General features: G+C 39.0%; 1 protein-coding gene across 5 annotated transcripts in view; it reads left to right on the plus strand.

Moving 5' to 3' along the window:
- Positions 1–2,802: 2,802 nt before the first annotated feature.
- LOC103524239 (receptor-type tyrosine-protein phosphatase alpha) overlaps positions 2,803–19,429 on the plus strand; it is a 43,334-nt gene continuing 26,707 nt past the window's right edge. For 2 of the 5 annotated variants that reach the window (XM_026832924.1, XM_026832940.1), the window contains exons 1-2: positions 3,637–3,993; positions 14,061–14,222. In XM_026832924.1, the coding sequence (XP_026688725.1) occupies positions 3,969–3,993; positions 14,061–14,222 (187 nt within the window). In that variant the 5' untranslated portion in view covers positions 3,637–3,968. Of the gene's footprint in view, positions 3,061–3,635; positions 3,994–5,007; positions 5,086–14,060; positions 14,223–19,429 lie in introns of those variants that run through there. The other 3 variants (XM_026832906.1, XM_026832957.1, XM_026832886.1) reach the window with 3 other exon arrangements.

The following is a 19,429-nucleotide window of genomic DNA, read 5'->3' on the forward strand; positions in this document are numbered from 1 at the left end:
GTAATCAGTTCATGCAATGTTTTCAAGTACATAAAAGCAACAACTAAAAGGCGCCTCACGAGGCTGAGTGCAGGAGCTCCAAGCACAGAGCCGAAAAAACATCGACTCCCCGGTAATCGAACCCGGGATCTCCAGCGTGCATTGGAGGCGAAATGTATATTAAAAACCCCTTGGGAGTGCGAGGGTCAATTCGAATTAGGGTCATCACTACAGCACGTGCCTTTAGAAAGCATTAATCATAGCTTTCCATTCCGATAATATTGAAGCATGTAACTTTCTTCATCCTTCAGGATAATGTCCTGGAGTTGTCATTGAGCACCGCGGTGTCCCAATGGGAAAACTCAATGACATGATAATAAAGATAGACATTAAAAATATAGGAAGACAGAGGAGCGAAGAAGAAGGGAGAAGATAGAAAGGAGGAAAACGGGGAGGGGGAGGAAAAAGAGTCGGAGGAAGAGAAAAAGGAGAAGAGGAAGGAGGGGGGAAGTAAAGAGCAGAAGGAGAGCAAGAAGTATAAGGAGGTGGAGAAACAAGAAGAGGTGGGGAGGGAAGAGGAAGTTATGGCTTATGGATGAGAAATATTAAGAGAAGGAAATGTAGGAAGAAGAGGAAAAGAAGAAGAACTGAAAGAAGGAAGAACCAGTAGTAGAAAAGAGAAGAGGAGTAAAAAGAAAGGATTACGAGTAAAGAGAGAGAGAGAGAGTAAGGGAAGGAGAGAAGATGAGAAAGAGGAATAGTACGAAAACAATAGAAGTAGGAGAAGAAATAAGAAAAAAAGAAGAAGAGGAGGAGCAGGAGGACCTTATTTAGACTGCAGGGGTAAAGGGACTTTTCAGTCTCCTCCTAACAGTATAAATGAAAAAAGAAGAGAAGGAAAAGAAGAAAAAAGAAGAATAGAAGAAGGATGAAAGATAAAGAAACAAAGAAAGAAAGGAAGAAAGAGAGAGAGAGAGCGAGAGAGAGAGAGAGAGAGAGAGAGGAGGACGGATGAGGAGACAAATATGAGAGTCCTTAAACTCTCCAGGGTGTATACTTCTCTGCTGAAGACATTTTGAGCTCAGATCTCTGCGGGTGCCTTGTAAGAATGAGCAGGGCCGGATTTGGGGAAATTTAGGGACACCTAAATGTTCCCTACTAAAAATATCTGCCTAAAATTTGGAACATTCACTTCCTCTCTCTGAAATCCTTGGAAGCCTAGGATGGGGTAACCCGAATTTGATGGAGATATTGAGAGAAAGAGAGAGAGTTTAAAGAGTTTTGATGGAGGGATCCCTAACAACGGAGGTTTTATCGTCCCGATATCGAACAGAGAAGGAGGAGAGAAATGCAGAAAGCCAGCCGTTCCAAGGGCTTTATCTGCATAAAATTTGGAACATTCACTCCCTCTCTCTGAAACCCTTGGATGCCTAGGATCGGGTAACTCGAATTTGATGGAGATATTGAGAGAAAGAGAGTTTAAAAAGTTTTGATGGAGGGAACTCTAACAACGGAGGTTTTATCGTCCCGATATCGAACAGAGAAGGAGGAGAGAAATGCAGAAAGCCAGCCGTTCCAAGGGCTTGTCTTATCTCTTTAGTGAGCAAAGAGAGGAAGAATGGAATAATAAGGGGTGAAAAATTTAATCCAAGAGGGAAAAAAGATCAGATATATGTAGATAGGTAGATCACCGAAGCGAATACAATAGCCCGTCCCTATACCTTTTTATTACTATCGTAATAATAAAGGAAGGACGGGCTAAATATGAGAAATAGAAAGAATGAAAAGAATAGATATAAAGAAAAGAAAGAAAGAGAAATAAATAAAGGAGAAAAAGAGAGAACAAAGGGAAATAGACGAAAGGAGAAGGAGGGAGCTTAACGTGACAGATGACTTAAAGGAAGGACGGGCTAAAAATGAGAAATAGAAAGAATGAAAAGAATAGAGATAAAGAAAAGAAAAGAAAGAGAAATAAATAAAGGAGAAAAAGAGAGAACAAAGGGAAATAGACGAAAGGAGAAGGAGGGAGCTTAACGTGACAGATGACGATACCTATCTAATAGCCTAATACGAGTTATACCTAACTATAAGTAGGTACTTCTCTAATTATGTTCTATTAAATATCTAAATTTAATTCCCCCATGTACCAGATCTATTCCTACCCATGTGAATCACCATGGTGCTTACGTCACGTAAGATACCTCAGTACAATTTGTTTTTGTTTTCACAGTGAAAATAAACAAAATGGAAAAATAAGGTCAAATTTCTTCACCCCATCAGAAAATAGGAGAAAACGCCCTTCGTACATTTCTTTCTCAACCTTATCCAAACACCCAGAACCTGAACAGGGTTCACACTCTTTACTTTCCTTATCCTATATTCAATACTTACTTAAGAAGAAGGGAGAAGATAGAAAGGAGGAAAACGGGGAGGGGGAGGAAAAAGAGTCGGAGGAAGAGAAAAAGGAGAAGAGGAAGGAGGGGGGAAGTAAAGAGCAGAAGGAGAGCAAGAAGTATAAGGAGGTGGAGAAACAAGAAGAGGTGGGGAGGGAAGAGGAAGTTATGGCTTATGGATGAGAAATATTAAGAGAAGGAAATGTAGGAAGAAGAGGAAAAGAAGAAGAACTGAAAGAAGGAAGAACCAGTAGTAGAAAAGAGAAGAGGAGTAAAAAGAAAGGATTACGAGTAAAGAGAGAGAGAGAGAGTAAGGGAAGGAGAGAAGATGAGAAAGAGGAATAGTACGAAAACAATAGAAGTAGGAGAAGAAATAAGAAAAAAATTCAACGCCAGCGGGATTGAACCCCCATACCCTCGCCCATAGGTACCCCATACGTCTATTTAATTTCAAGAAAAAAACTTTCTACTTTTTAGCTGAAAGTTAACGCACGCGTGGTTCCAATTTGATTGGCGGGTACGAGAGGAGAGATAACAGATCACTGTTTCAGTTTTCTCGTCAGTAAGCGAACGAGTTTTATTTAGAGAAAAACTCGTTAAAAAATTTTCGAAAAGTTACCACACAAAAATTCGTGTTTTGTTCCAATTGTTTATTTTGAAATAATTTTATTAATTTGATCTTGAAGACATTTGCTTCAATTTCTATTGAGTATCGTCGAAACTTTAAGATAAGATACCTACCCACCCACACTGGCAAAAAAATCCGTCTCTTGACTTTTCCCTTACCCGTGTTAAAAATGTGGATTAACAGGATACTTGCTACAATTTGCTCTTGGGAACGTCTAATATGGTCGTTATTGGGGACTAAAGTGGATGAGATTTGTCATTTGTAGTAGGTATACATACATATTGTTCTCCTGTCTAGCAGCTCAAACAGAAGGCTGAAGGAACTGAAATCTTTACCTATAACTTAACCTAAATTGAATTTACCTATTTTATTTTGAAATCAAGTACCTACCTGGGTACTAGCTACTTCAAGTAAGTGTACGTATATTACTTTACTATCAAGCATGCAGGTACCTCCCAGGTACCTAAAATTGAACCCCAAAAAAAGGTAAATAAATATTTACCCCTTGCCCTAATTAGACGATTCCAGTAGGTAAACGATGGAGGTCGTCCATTAGTTTTTGTTGCAGGTCTGGGTAGGTAGGTACCTACCTATCATACGATGGACACCTAAAAAAATTCAACGCCAGCGGGATTGAACCCCCATACCCTCGCCCATAGGTACCCCATACGTCTATTTAATTTCAAGAAAAAAACTTTCTACTTTTTAGCTGAAAGTTAACGCACGCGTGGTTCCAATTTGATTGGCGGGTACGAGAGGAGAGATAACAGATCACTGTTTCAGTTTTCTCGTCAGTAAGCGAACGAGTTTTATTTAGAGAAAAACTCGTTAAAAAATTTTCGAAAAGTTACCACACAAAAATTCGTGTTTTGTTCCAATTGTTTATTTTGAAATAATTTTATTAATTTGATCTTGAAGACATTTGCTTCAATTTTCGTGTGGTTCGTGTGTTCGATTGAGTGAAGTGTATGTCAGGACGCTCCAAAGCACCAGGTATGGTTTAGTTAATTTTATAACTGGACTCGTCTTGGATGAGCTATAATTTCGATATGTCTAGTTCTATTTAACTTGGCAACAAAGGTGGACTAATCCACTTCTGGTGGTTTAGTGCACCTTTCTTTCTGCTTCAAAAACCTTAGAACAGGGAAGGTAAAAATGAATTTAGCCAGTTTTATGTAGGTGCCTAGGTTTTCACCTATAAAGATGATTAAAATTTATATTATCTATCTATTTGCTGATTTAACTATATATAATCGAAGATTAACATATTTCTAGTCCAAAATAATTTTTGTATTTAGGTATCCATTTTTTAACGACTCGTAATGTGCACGTATAGGTACACAAACTTACCTTTTATGTCCTATTATCATTATTATTGTACCTATTATTAAATATTATTATTTACGATTTTTACTTTTTTTATGTGGTCAAGTAGGTAACTGTGGAAATGTTGAAGTTTCCAAAGAATAGAAAATGAGTTTATAAAAGAGGTAATTTATGACATAAAATCGAAATAAATTCGCCAAGCACACCCACACATGTCATTCTATTTAAAGCATTGGCGAGAAATCTAGCAATTCTAGCATACTCATTACTCATACTTAGGTAGGTACCTACTCCATACACAAAGGAGATAAAATAAACTAGACTATTTAGTTAGCAAGGGAAATTCCAGACTGGTATCTTGCCTGTTTAAAGTCCCCCAGCCAGACTACCTTCTTACCCCATCAAGATATCCTACGTGCCTAATGTACCCTCAATGCTTACAGCTAAGAAAACCCTTACAAACAACACTGCCCCACAGAATATTAACAAGAACAGTTTGCTCATGAATGACATTCTAAAGCGGACTGAACTCAAGAAAACTATCGCGCAAACTAACAAGAAATCTAATCGTGTGGCGCACGTTCCTTCTACTGGTACCACTGCTAGTAAACCTATGATACAAGTAGATAGTAAATCAGGAACGCGAATCCCTCTAGTCGTACGACAAACTTGTTTAGATAGGATATTCGCGCTTCAATTTTCGTGTGGTTCGTGTGTTCGATTGAGTGAAGTGTATGTCAGGACGCTCCAAAGCACCAGGTATGGTTTAGTTAATTTTAAAACTGGACTCGTCTTGGATGAGCTATAACTTCGATATGTCTAAGTTCTATTTAACTTGGCAACAATAGGTGGACTAATCCACTTCTGGTGGTTTAGTGCACGTTTCTTTCTGCAGTTCTGCTTCAAAAACCTTAGAATAGGGAAGGTAAAAATGAATTTAGCCAGTTTTATGTAGGTGCCTAGGTTTTCACCTATAAAGATGATTAAAATTTATATTATCTATCTATAACTGGACTCGTCTTGGATGAGCTATAATTTCGATATGTCTAGTTCTATTTAACTTGGCAACAAAGGTGGACTAATCCACTTCTGGTGGTTTAGTGCACCTTTCTTTCTGCTTCAAAAACCTTAGAACAGGGAAGGTAAAAATGAATTTAGCCAGTTTTATGTAGGTGCCTAGGTTTTCACCTATAAAGATGATTAAAATTTATATTATCTATCTATTTGCTGATTTAACTATATATAATCGAAGATTAACATATTTCTAGTCCAAAATAATTTTTGTATTTAGGTATCCATTTTTTAACGACTCGTAATGTGCACGTATAGGTACACAAACTTACCTTTTATGTCCTATTATCATTATTATTGTACCTATTATTAAATATTATTATTTACGATTTTTACTTTTTTTATGTGGTCAAGTAGGTAACTGTGGAAATGTTGAAGTTTCCAAAGAATAGAAAATGAGTTTATAAAAGAGGTAATTTATGACATAAAATCGAAATAAATTCGCCAAGCACACCCACACATGTCATTCTATTTAAAGCATTGGCGAGAAATCTAGCAATTCTAGCATACTCATTACTCATACTTAGGTAGGTACCTACTCCATACACAAAGGAGATAAAATAAACTAGACTATTTAGTTAGCAAGGGAAATTCCAGACTGGTATCTTGCCTGTTTAAAGTCCCCCAGCCAGACTACCTTCTTACCCCTTACATACACCCACTTTACTGTCTCGCTCCAATTGGAAGCCAAGTATGATTCAAAGGGCAATGTAGGTACCCTGATAACCAGGTTACCTTCAGGCTTGACTACCCTCGTGTTATTGTGTTTACATTTCTATTCATAAAAGAAAAAGAATCAGAATAAAATAATAATAGGTAATAACAATCCATTTTTTCGACCCGCATCACTGGTGCTCATTCTATCATCACCTCAATATGTGTACAGACTTAATTTTTAATATATAATTATATAAAAATATCTCTCCCTCTCTCCTAGGTATACGAGTATATAAACAGTATAAACACATAATATCTCTCTCCCTTTTCTCCCAATAGGTACGTAGGTGGGTCGGTAGTGTGGGTACCTATAATTTTAATATTATCTACCCACGTTTGGGACTTTCCCCATATTTCCCACAATAGGGATGCTCACTCAGGTGTAAGACCTGTTGGCAGTGTTTTTTATCCGTTCGTCTCTCCAGACAGGGGTATCCAAAATGGGACATTGTGAATGCGAGTGGGGTGACAATGCGGTGACATTCTGAAAACAGAGACACTTCTTGAAATAGGTACCTTTTAATCCACATTCAAATTTTTGGGCATTACCAGACAGGTTTTTTCTTTTCGCGATTTTCATGGTGGTAGTGGTTAGTGGTGGAAAACGGGGAAACGGCTTATTGCCTGGCATTGTACCATTTCCCACCATTACCATCTGAAAATTGGGAAGGGAAAATACGACTCAGCTGTCCAATGTTTATGGATCCCTATACCAATTTTTTGACTTTCTTAGTTTTGCTATCCGTCCTTCCTCGTTTTCTTGCTCTCTTTTCTTTTATTTTTCTCCCTTCCTCTCTCCCTCTCTTCCCCTTCTCTCTCTCTCTCTCTCTCTCTCTCTCTCTCTCTTTCTCGGTTGTCAATCGTGTGGCACACGTTCCTTCTACTGGTACCACTACTAGTAAACCTATGATACAAGTAGATAGTAAATCAGGAACGCGAATCCCTCTAGTCGTACGACAAACTTGTTTAGATAGGATATTCGCTTTATATTCTAAATATGTACCACCTGACCTAGCAGCGGGCAGATCATTGCAAGTAGAACAGGAGACCTATGACAAATGCCATGCGACCAAGTCCTATCAAAATAGTATAGCGGTTACTATCCTAAGAATAAGGAAGGAACAGACAGGATTTCATATGGGTTCTAAACCTCAGCTGAGATAACAAATGTCAATGCAACCAAGACCAAATCCTATCAAAATAGTATAGCAGTTACTATCCTAAGAATAAGAAAGGAACAGACAGGATTTCATATGGGTTCTAAACCTCAGCTGAGATAACAAATGTCAATGCAACCAAACAAGAGTAGCTGGTGTCATAACGCTGTGTAGACGTGACATTGCATGATCTTGTTTGGTTATTAGGATAGTAGGGCTTGACTCATTTTCCATGCATTCACACTCAAGTATAATCATATCACAAGATGTAGGGTATGTGTTACATAATGGCAGAGTGTAACTTGGATTACTGTAGTTGTTAAGGAAAGAATGTATAATTAAACTTCTTGAAATAGGTACCTTTTGATCCATTCAAATTTTTGGGCATTACCAGACAGGTTTTTTCTTTTCGCGATTTTCATGGTGGTAGTGGTGGAAAACGGGGAAATGGTTTATTGCCTGGCATTGTACCATTTCCCACCCTTACCATCTGAAAATTGGGAAAGGAAAATACGACTCAGCTGTCCAATGTTTATGGATCCCTATACCAATTTTTTGACTTTCTTAGTTTTCCTATCCGTCCTTCCTCGTTTTCTTGCTCTCTTTTCTTTTATTTTTCTCCCTTCCTCTCTCCCTCTCTTCCCCTCTTCTCTCTCTCACTCTCTCTCTCTCTCACACTTTCTCGGTTGTCTTCTGGAGTCACACCCTCATTCAAACAGGAAGAAGATAAAAAAAACATGCAAAGTGCAAAAAACTCTGACAAGAGAAGAAGAAGAAGAAGTCGGGAATTAAATAAATTTATGAACGCTGAAATACGTAAGGATAGAAACAATAGGAACAAGGAACGGCGATGGGAAGGCGGAAAGAGGGATGAAAAGAATGGGAAGGAAAAGATGGAAAGGAAAAAGGAGGGATGAAAAAGTCGGAGAGAGGGAAAACGTAGGAAGGTGAGTTTTAAATAAACTCGAGAGGAGTACAAACAGAAGTTTTTTCTCTCTTTCTCGGTTGTCTTCTGGAGTCACACCCTCATTCAAACAGGAAGAAGATAAAAAAAACATGATGCAAAGTGCAAAAAACTCTGACAAGAGAAGAATAAGAAGAAGAATAAAAAGTCGGGAATTAAATAAATTTATGAACGCTGAAATACGTAAGGATAGAAACAATAGGAAGAAGGAACGGATGGGAAGGTGGAAGGAGGGATGAAAAGAATGGGAAGGAAAAGATGGGAAGGAGAAAGGAGGGATGAAAAAGTCGGAGAGAGGGAAAACGTAGGAAGGTGAGTTTTAAATAAACTCGAGAGGAGTACAAACAGAAGTTTTTTCTGGCTTAACATCTTGTACTTTTCTTAACACAAAAGATTAAATTATGACACACTAGAGACAAAAGAGAGAGGAGGAAGGGAATCTGGCTTAACATCTTGTACTTTTCTTAACACAAAAGATTAAATTATGACACACTAGAGACAAAAGAGAGAGGAGGAAGGGAAAAGTGAAAAACATGGGACACAGAGAAGGACAGATGGGGCGGAAGAGAGGGGAAGAGGAAGAGAGTAGCAAGGAGAGGGAAGAACGAAGGAAGAGATTAAAAGACGAGGGAGGTTGAAATGGAGGAAAGAGAAAAGATGAGAGACAGTCCTACACTAGGATGGGATAAAAGGGAAAGAAAAATACCTACTCTTAAATAAAAAAGAAATTGGGGATAGAAAGTAGATTTAAGAGGGCAAAAATATAGGAAGAAAGAGTAGGGCAAAGTTAGGAAAAAAGAAAAGTAGAGAGACAAGCTATCTTTATAACCCTATTATACCACACCTACCTCTGTACCTTTATTTGGATCTTATTTATCGGCCCAATCTATCTTCTTTCAATTTCTTTATGTCAAGAGGGAAAAAAAGGGGAAAGGAGAACCTTAAGGTATAAATTTGTCAAGCTGAGAAATTGTGGGAGCCCGGAGTGTCTTGTAGGTTGTAGGGGAACGTAGGGAAAATGGGGAAGGTAGAGGATGTACAGGAAGGTAGGTAGGGGGTAGGGGAGATGTGACGTATTTCCCTCTTTGAAACAAGCCCTCGCCCTTTTTTTCTTACCTTTCTATCAATCTTGAAAGTTAGGAAAAAAGAAAAGTAGAGAGACAAGCTATCTTTATAACCCTATACCACACCTACCTCTGTACCTTTATTTGGATCTTATTTATCGGCCCAACCTATCTTCTTTCAATTTCTTTATGTCGAGAGGGAAAAAATGGGGAAGGGAGAACCTTAAGGTATAAATTTGTCAATCTGGGAAATTGTGGGAGCCCGGAGTGTCTTGTAGGGGAACCTAGGGAAAATGGGGAAGGTAGAGGATGCACGGGAAGGTAGGTAGGGGAGATGTGACGTATTTCCCTCTTTGAAACGAGCCCTCGCCCTTTTTTCTTAGCTTTCTATCAATCTTAGTCATGTACCTATTTCCTTCCTTCTTTTTTTCGATGTTATTTTATTATCACCGTCAGCTCCCATGGCGTAGTGGTCACTGCGCTCGCCTTGCACGCGGGAGACACGGGTTCGATTTCCGGCGGGGTCAAGAAATTTGTATCATGCAAATGATTTATTCCGTGACTGGATGTTGCAGGGCCCACTCAGCCTCGTGAGGAAAATGAGTAGCTATGACATATAAAATGCGCAAAGCGACCGGTGCCAGCATGGTAGGCAAACATTGGATGTTAGGATTATTGAGATACCTATTGGGAAAAATCCTACAATGCTGCAGTGAGCACCAAAGTTGTGACATAATAACACAAAGAAACTGCATTTATTTATTTCATTATCACTATAAAAGTAGGTACCTACTTATGGGTATTAATCATGTAGGTAGATAGGTAGGTAACTATCGTTTGTTTCTCTCTTTCTCTCTCTCCCCCCTCTCTCTCTCTCTCTCTCTCTTTTTCTCTCTCTCTCTCTCCTAGTGTGATAGCCAGTCGCACAAATTTTCGCCCTAATTTACCTACCTATCTATTACCTACTTCTCTAATATGTAGATACCTATCTAATAGCCTAATACGAGTTATACCTAACTATAAGTAGGTACTTCTCTAATTATGTTCTATTAAATATCTAAATTTAATTCCCCCATGTACCAGATCTATTCCTACCCATGTGAATCACCATGGTGCTTACGTCACGTAAGATACCTCAGTACAATTTGTTTTTGTTTTCACAGTGAAAATAAACAAAATGGAAAAATAAGGTCAAATTTCTTCACCCCATCAGAAAATAGGAGAAAACGCCCTTCGTACATTTCTTTCTCAACCTTATCCAAACAGGGAGAAATTCCCTAATCTCTCATATCCGCTTCCGAAAATCCCTCAATGAAATGAAGTTTTGCTATTGAGTATCGTCGAAACTTTAAGATAAGATACCTACCCACCCACACTGGCAAAAAAAAACCGTCTCTTGATTTTTCCCTTACCCGTGTTGAAAATGTGGATTAACAGGATGCTTGGTACAATGTGCTCTTGGGAACGTCTAATAGGTATGGTCGTTATTGGGGACTAAAGTGGATGAGATTTGTCATTTGTAGTAGGTATACATACATATTGTTCTCCTGTCTAGCAGCTCAAAATACTTACTTGAAGTAATGTACCTAATCGGTTGAAATTCTTGATGGTCAGTTTTTAGATGAGATCCCCAGTCATTCTACGTTCAGAAAAAGTTGACAAACGGTGTGATTTCTCTCTCTCTCTCTCCCTCTCTCTCTCTCTCTCTCTACTTAAAGTAGTTACTTATAATTTGGAGCATCCCCCATGGAAGAAGCTACGGAAAAAAAGGGAATTGCTTTCCCTCACGAAATATAAAGAAAAACAGGTGTTTGCTTGGTATTTCTATTTACATTCCCGTTGCCACAGGCACACCCAACAAACATCGGCAAGAGTATACTCGACCTATCTGCCATTTCGTTTATTTCTCCTCTCTCTCCCTCCCTCTCCCTTTTTCTTTCCCTCTCTCGCTCTCTTTTTTTATACCTCTCTCCATCACTTTCTCGCTCTATTTTTCTCCGCCTCTCTCTCCCTCTCTTTTTTTCTACCTCTCTCTCTCTTTCTCTCTCACTTTCTCGCTCTATTTTTCTCTGCCTCTCTCTCTCTCTTCCTCGCTCGTTATAGGTACTAGTGTACAGGTTTACACAGAATGAGTGGGTACGTGGTCAGGGCATTCTCTGGGGGAAAAGATGAAAATCTCACCTAGCTTTTTTGACGGTCAGTAGGTACTCCCGAAACTAGAGCTTTCTGTCAAAAATCAAACACAGGCAGGCACTCAGGAGCTCAGAGCCTTAGCACCTTGTAAACGCTAGGTTGTGGGTTGGATTCCCGCTCCAGGCGAATTTCATCCTAAACAGATAAAGGTTCGAAACGGCTTTTTCCTATTCTGTCTTTCTTAGCTTTCAGGAGATAAGACCTTTTTTAGCTAGCCAGCCAATAAGCTTGGAGGGTAAAGCTACCTTGTGAGCTCTTGGTTGCGGATTCGATTCGCACCCGGGGCGGATTTTCCTGGAGGAGCTCTTTCACCCAACCACTATCTGACAGGTTAAGGTACTTAACCTAGATAATTATGTCTGAGCACCTAAAGCAAGACACTGTTTGTGTTTTGTAAAAAAGGTTGTATTCAAAATAGGATATTCAGATTTGAGAAAGGGTGAAGTCTGGATGACAGCTTTACAAACAAATTACATGGAGGAGCTTTGTACAAAACCTGCTGTATGTCGGACATGAATGTTAACATGGGTAGTGTGGGATGGGGGAGGGGCACCTTTCTATTTTGTCCCTTTTCTTTTTGCCTTTTTGTTGCTTTTCTGAGTGGGTTGGGAAGGTCAAAAGAAGCGATGAGTCCCAGGGAATAAGGATGTGGAGACTGGAGAAGGATAAAGAGAGAGAGGGATAGGCGCTAGGGGGGAGAGAGAGAGAGAGGGATAGGGACTAGGGGAGGGAGAGAGAGATAGGAATAGGAAGGGAGAGAGAGAGAAAGTGAAAGAGGTATAGAGAGAGAAAGAGAAAGGTCGCATGTTGAGGTTTAGAAATTATACTGTAAGTCCCAATGTAATACACTGGGACTGTCCTTTCTTTCTTTCTTTCTTTCTTTCTTTCTTTCTTTCTCTCTCTCTCTCTCTCTCTCTCTCTCTCTCTCTCTCTCTCTCTCTCTCCCTTTCTCTCTTATTTTTTCCTCGTAAAACAAGATGAAGAAAAATAGCTTTTCCTCAGTTTCGGTGATAAGACGGAAGATATTAGATACCTATAAAAAAAAACTCAATATAAGGTATTACCCACACTACCTAATACCTACCTATTCTTTCAGTGAGCAGTAGTTCTGTCTTCCAGGATCTAGGATAATAAAAAGAGAAAATGAAATACCTACATAACATTACATTGTACCTAATATGTACCTGTATACATAGGTAGGTACCCTACCTAGTAAAATAGAATAGGTATAGGTCCCTACCAAAATCCCATAAAGAAATAATTGGACAGAAGACATTTATTTAAAAACTATACCTTTTCCTCAGTTTCGGTGATAAGACGGAAGATATTAGATATAAAAAAAAACTCAATATAAGGTATTACCCACACTACCTAATACCTACCTAATACCTATTCTTTCAGTGAGCAGTAGTTCTGTCTTCCAGGATCTAGGATAATAGAAAGAGAAAATGAAATACCTACATAACATTACATTGTACCTAATATGTACCTGTATACATAGGTACCTACCTAGTAAAATAGAATAGGTATAGGTCCCTACCAAAATCCCATAAAGAAATAATTGGACAGAAGACATTTATTTAAAAACTATAATTATACAGTTTACATATTACCTAATATGTATCTTGTAATAACTATTAGCACAAGTTATAATATGTAAATTTAATAAGCAAATTTATGGCTGTGTAAAAACAGTGAAGACACAATGGAAGAGAGAGAGAGAGAGAGAGAGGTAGCGAGGAAGAGAACAGGAGAAAGCTAAACGACAAGAAAAAAAGATGAGAAAAAAGAAATACGGAAGGATATTACAGAGTGCGAAGAAGGGAGGGATGAGGGAGAGATAAACAAGAAAAGAGTACAAAAAGAAGAAACAAGGGAGAGAAAGAAAGAGGGGGAAAGTAATATTAATCACAAAATAGGTCGTGGGGGGAAAACAATGAAAAATGTGGGAAATGTAATTTTTCTTCGTAGGGAGGTAGGTACTCGTACTACTTTTTTTTTATTCAATTTTCCTACATTTTTTTCTCTAACATCTCTCTCCATAGTTCTTCCTTTCATTTTATCTACTCCTTCAGAACTCGTTCAGACTTAGAAGGTAAAACTCCTGTCTAGTTGGCTAGGAGCCTTGGAGGGTTTAATTCCCAACCGGGGAGTAAAAAATCAGACTCTTCACTCTTCTCTTTCGCATTTGTTAATTTCTTCCACTTTTTATCATACCCTTCAACTCTATTTGAGTAGCCCAGTTCCAAAAGGGACAAACCGAGTTTTCGTTGTGCCAAACCTGGACATCTCAGAACATTGACCTCAATATAACTAATTAATATCAAGTTTGCCAGAAATGCAATATACATACATATCGTATGTGCCTACGTATACCAACAGATTCCCTTGAATTTTAGCTTTTTTTTTCAAGACCAAAACCATTAAAATCGGCTGCTAGTTTCAAAAGATATGGGTTATTCTTGTTTTCCCTTAAAAAAGTCCATCCGGAAGATGTCCACTTTTAGAACTGGACCACTCATTTGTTAATCTCTGTTTCATTCATTTATCTCTTCCACTTGTCCTCAGGTGGCACCTCCAGCCAGCACTCTCGCAAGCACAGGTCCCGTTCCTCTTCCCGCTATGTGGAGGAGAAGCCCAAAAAGAAGAAGGCCACTTCTTCCGTGTCCCTGGTATCCATTCCGAACACTATCAAGCTTTCCATGCTGAACAGTGGGCTAATACCCCTGGGTAGGTGTAAGTTCTCTTTTCTTATTTTTTCTTTCGTTTGCCAAGTTTACCAGAAATGCAATATACATATCGTATGTGCCTACGTATACCAACAGATTCCCTTGAATTTTAGCTTTTTTTTCAAGACCAAAACCATTAAAATCGGCTGCTCGTTTCAAAAGATATGAGTTTTTCTTGCTGTCCCTAAAAAAAGTCCATCCGGAAGATGTCCACTTTTGGAACTTGACTACTTATTTGTTAATCTCTGTTTCATTAATTTATCTCTTCCACTTGTCCTCAGGTGGCACCTCCAGCCAGCACTCTCGCAAGCACAGGTCCCGTTCCTCTTCCCGCTATGTGGAGGAGAAGCCCAAGAAGAAGAAGGCCACTTCTTCCGTGTCCCTGGTATCCATTCCGAACACCATCAAGCTTTCCATGCTGAACAGTGGGCTAATACCCCTGGGTAGGTGTAAGTTCTCTTTTCTTATTTTTTCTTTCGTTTGCACTTTTTACTTCTTCTTTTTTTTTATTATTCTTTTTTCTTTATTTTAGTTTTCCGCTTTTAAATGGGTATGAATGCTTGATTAAATTATTTATTACCTATGTAGTTACCTTGTTGCCTTGTTCATACTGACAGCATAGGACTGAAAAGTCCTTTTGCCTACAAAAATCAAATCATTACTTTTCTTTGTTGGTATCACAGCATTACCTACTATGAAGTGCTTCCTTTACTATTAATTTTCATCTATTCCTATCATCAATCTTTTTACACTGGTACCTACTGTAATGTCGCCACTGATGGCTACTCGATTATCCTCACGAGGCTGAGTGCAGGAGCTCCAAGCACAGAGCCGAAAAAACATCGACTCCCCGGCAATCGAACCCGGGATCTCCAGCGTGCATTGGAGGCGAAATGTATACCTATTAAAAACCCCTTGGGAGTGCGAGGGTCAATTCGAATTAGGGTCATCACTACAGCACGTGCCTTTAGAAAGCATTAATCATAGCTTTCCATTCCGATAATATTGAAGCATGTAACTTTCTTCATCCTTCAGGATAATGTCCTGGAGTTGTCATTGAGCACCGCGGTGTCCCAATGGGAAAACTCAATGACATGATAATAAAGATAGACATTAAAAATATAGGAAGACAGAGGAGCGGAGAAGAAGGGAGAAGATAGGAAGGAGGAAAACTGGAGGAAGGGGAAAAAGAGAAGAGTAAAAGGGACGGGAGAAGAGGAAGGAGGGGGGAAGTAAAGAGCAGAAGGAGAGCAAGAAGTATAAGGAGGTGGAGAAACAAGAAGAGGTGGGGAGGGAATAGAAAGGAGGAAAACGGGGAGGGGGAGGAAAAATAGTCCGAGGAAGAGAAAAAGGAGAAGAGGAAGGAGGGGAGAAGAAAAGAGCAGAAGGAGAGCAAGAAGTATAAGGAGGTGGAGAAACAAGAGGAGGTGGGGAGGGAAGAGGAAGTTATGGATGAGAAAGATTAAGAGAAGGAAATGTAGGAAGAAGAGGAAAAGAAGAAGAAGTGAAAGAAGGAGGAACCAGTAGTAGAAAAGAGAAGAGGAGTAAAAAGAAAGGATTACGAGTAAAGAGAGAGAGAGAGTAAGGGAAGGAGAGAAGATGAGAGGAGGAAGTTATGGATGAGAAAGATTAAGAGAAGGAAATATAGGAAGAAGAGGAAAAGAAGAAGAAGTGAAAGAAGGAAGAACCAGTAGTAGAAAAGAGAAGAGGAGTAAAAAGAAAGGATTACGAGTAAAGAGAGAGAGAGAGTAAGGGAAGGAGAGAAGATGAGAAAGAGGAATAGTACGAAAACAATAGAAGTAGGAGAAGAAATAAGAAAAAAAGAAGAAGAGGAGGAGCAGGAGGACCTTATTTAGACTGCAGGGGTAAAGGGACTTTTCAGTCTCCTCCTAACAGTATAAATGAAAAAAGAAGAGAAGGAAAAGAAGAAAAAAGAAGAATAGAAGAAGGATGAAAGATAAAGAAACAAAGAAAGAAAGGAAGAAAGAGAGAGAGAGAGCGAGAGAGAGAGAGAGAGAGAGAGAGGAGGACGGATGAGGAGACAAATATGAGAGTCCTTAAACTCTCCAGGGTGTATACTTCTCTGCTGAAGACATTTTGAGCTCAGATCTCTGCGGGTGCCTTGTAAGAATGAGCAGGGCCGGATTTGGGGAAATTTAGGGACACCTAAATGTTCCCTACTAAAAATATCTGCATAAAATTTGGAACATTCACTCCCTCTCTCTGAAACCCTTGGATGCCTAGGATCGGGTAACTCGAATTTGATGGAGATATTGAGAGAAAGAGAGTTTAAAAAGTTTTGATGGAGGGAACTCTAACAACGGAGGTTTTATCGTCCCGATATCGAACAGAGAAGGAGGAGAGAAATGCAGAAAGCCAGCCGTTCCAAGGGCTTGTCTTATCTCTTTAGTGAGCAAAGAGAGGAAGAATGGAATAATAAGGGGTGAAAAATTTAATCCAAGAGGGAAAAAAGATCAGATATATGTAGATAGGTAGATCACCGAAGCGAATACAATAGCCCGTCCCTATACCTTTTTATTACTATCGTAATAATAAAGGAAGGACGGGCTAAATATGAGAAATAGAAAGAATGAAAAGAATAGATATAAAGAAAAGAAAGAAAGAGAAATAAATAAAGGAGAAAAAGAGAGAACAAAGGGAAATAGACGAAAGGAGAAGGAGGGAGCTTAACGTGACAGATGACGATATAATGTTCCTCATGTTTTCTCGAGTGTTCAATCTATTTCCTTTGACTTCTCCATTCCTTTCTCCTTGGCTTTTTCTTTCCTTTCGTTGATTTGTAAATACGTTGAGGATGTTCCTTATTCTTACAAATTTGTAGCATACGAGTACACGAGTAGATATTGCTTTCAAAAAAAAACTTTCAGAGAACTTTCTTCTATGACGTCTTTAGCTTTCTCTAAAGTCTAAAGTATTAGGAAAGTAGTTAGATGGGTAAGTACGGAGATGCTTGGATAGGTAAGTTGTAGGGAGGTAGGTAAGTTGTAGGGAGGTAGGTAAGTTGTAGGGAGGTAGGTAGGTTGCGGGAAAATATCAGAAAGAGCTAGTACACTGTATAGTGTAGGTACTATACAGCCAAGGTTCGCCCGAAGAAGCAGACCCATTTCAAAATGAGATAACTGTTCATTAGGGCGGAAAGTTTGTCAGGTAATAAGATTAAAATATAATTTGATTATAGCCTATTCATTTTGATAATATTATGAGTTATGAGGAATGCGGAAAAGGGACGAATTTAATTAGGTCAGATGGATAAAAAAATTGTCCCTGTGGAATCATGATATTGGTAGGGCCGTTTTATCTGATGAAAATGTAAAGCGTAAAGCCATAATATCAATAAGTAGGTATACTAATTATCACAATATGTAGATCGACTCGAGAAATAATGAATTTAATATTACGTAGGTAAGGTCTAACGTCACATTTCTTGTCCTGTTTTGCGTTGACGGATTGTGGCCAAGTTCTCAAACAGGGATGGATCTGAATATAAAATAAGTGGAATCATAACCACTCAAGAGAGAAACCAGCCAAAGAAGGTGTGTAAAACCTAGTTATTTTAGCGCAGAAGACTCCTTTAAATCGCCCCCCCCCCCCAAAAAAAAAGTTTTTTCAAAAATCTATAGACAATCAATACCTTATACCCACCTAATATCCCAAAAAAAAAGTTTTTTGAAAAATCTATAGACAATCAAGACTTTATACCTACCTAATATACGACACGATTTTTTCCGAGCTACATACGACACGATTTTTTTTTTTCCGGACGACAAGTGAAACGGGCCTGAACTTTGTCTGAAATTTGCCATCCATCCCTGGTTCACCGTCTTCGCTTAAAATTCGCCCTTTTCGTCTGAAATCCGCCATCCATCCCTGTCCTCGGCTCACAAGATTCATATACTCCGCGGCCAGATGATGAAAAACAAACACATCTCACATTGAACCATTGAATTTCATACACAACACAGCGAATTCGAAATTATCATTATGGCATAGAGAAACTAAATTCGTTTTGTGTGCGGAGCTCTTCAGGACAGGCGGACAGTGGGAAAATACCTACCTGGGGTTCACTGGTGAGTTTGATCCGTCAGAATGTCGGACTTGGGGGAGAGATGATAACAAAAAGCCCAATCTGAGGCTTAGGTGTAGGGGCAAACAGCCCTAAAGGAGTTAAGCTTCTACGAATCTGGGGGAGTGTTAGAATGGCAAAATATACCCTGTTCATCCTGCCCGAAAAGGACTGAAAAGTTCCCAGCAGTCCATAGAGGGTCTTGTGTATTTCATGGATTCTTCAGAGACTGTAGTTTGGAGGGTTGCTAGAGGACGCAAAGAAGGGATTGTAATTTGTAATTTTTAGAATTGCTAAGAGATAAAGTTCATTAAAGATGGAGAATTCAGTTTCGTCGTCAAAGAACTTTCACGTCTTTCAGCCATACGTCCTTCCTTGGACTTAGCCCATAATGGGCTAACACCACTTTTTCAACAGCAATAAATTTATCGGGCTACCAGTTGGGTTGATTAGTTGGAGTTTTTAGGTAATACAGAGAATGAGAAACAAAGTAGATTGAGAAGATAGATTTAAGCAGAGAAGGAAGGAGTAGGAGATAGAGAGCCATATTATGTAAAGACGATTAGAGAAAAATAGGAGGATGAAATCGAATAGGAGAGAGAAGGAAAGAGCAATATGGACATGGGGAAGTTGACAAAGAAGGGGAAGATTAAAGGAAAACCGAGAAAGAAGCTTTAAGGGGAGGGATAGGGAGAAGAATAGGGGTGAAGACTGAAATGAAGGGAGAGAGAGGAGAAAAAAAGGAAAGTGTTAGAAATCAAATTAAAATTCTTCTCGATGGAATGCGAATAGAATAGAACGAACTTCTCCTCTCTCTCTCTCTCTCTCTCTCTCTCTCTCTCTCCCTCCCCCCCTCTCCCTCTCTTGTCTTCTCCTACCTCTCACAGTCTTGACCTCCCTCTTCTTCCTCCTTCTGTTATTTCCGGCCATCATTGTTTTTTTTTTTTTTTTTTTTTTTTTTTTTCAATTTACTGCTGCTTGAAAAAACCCTGTTTATGTTGGTACACACACATTTATCTGAGAGCATGATATAACATGAGGGAAATACAATAACAATCTAAACATCGTTATGAGAGGAAAATTGTGTTTTTATGTTAGAGAGCAGGAAAATAATGAGAAAGGGG

The sequence above is a fragment of the Diaphorina citri genome, unplaced genomic scaffold, assembly GCF_000475195.1.
Source record: "Diaphorina citri unplaced genomic scaffold, Diaci psyllid genome assembly version 1.1 scaffold5, whole genome shotgun sequence".
NCBI lineage: Eukaryota > Metazoa > Arthropoda > Insecta > Hemiptera > Psyllidae > Diaphorina > Diaphorina citri.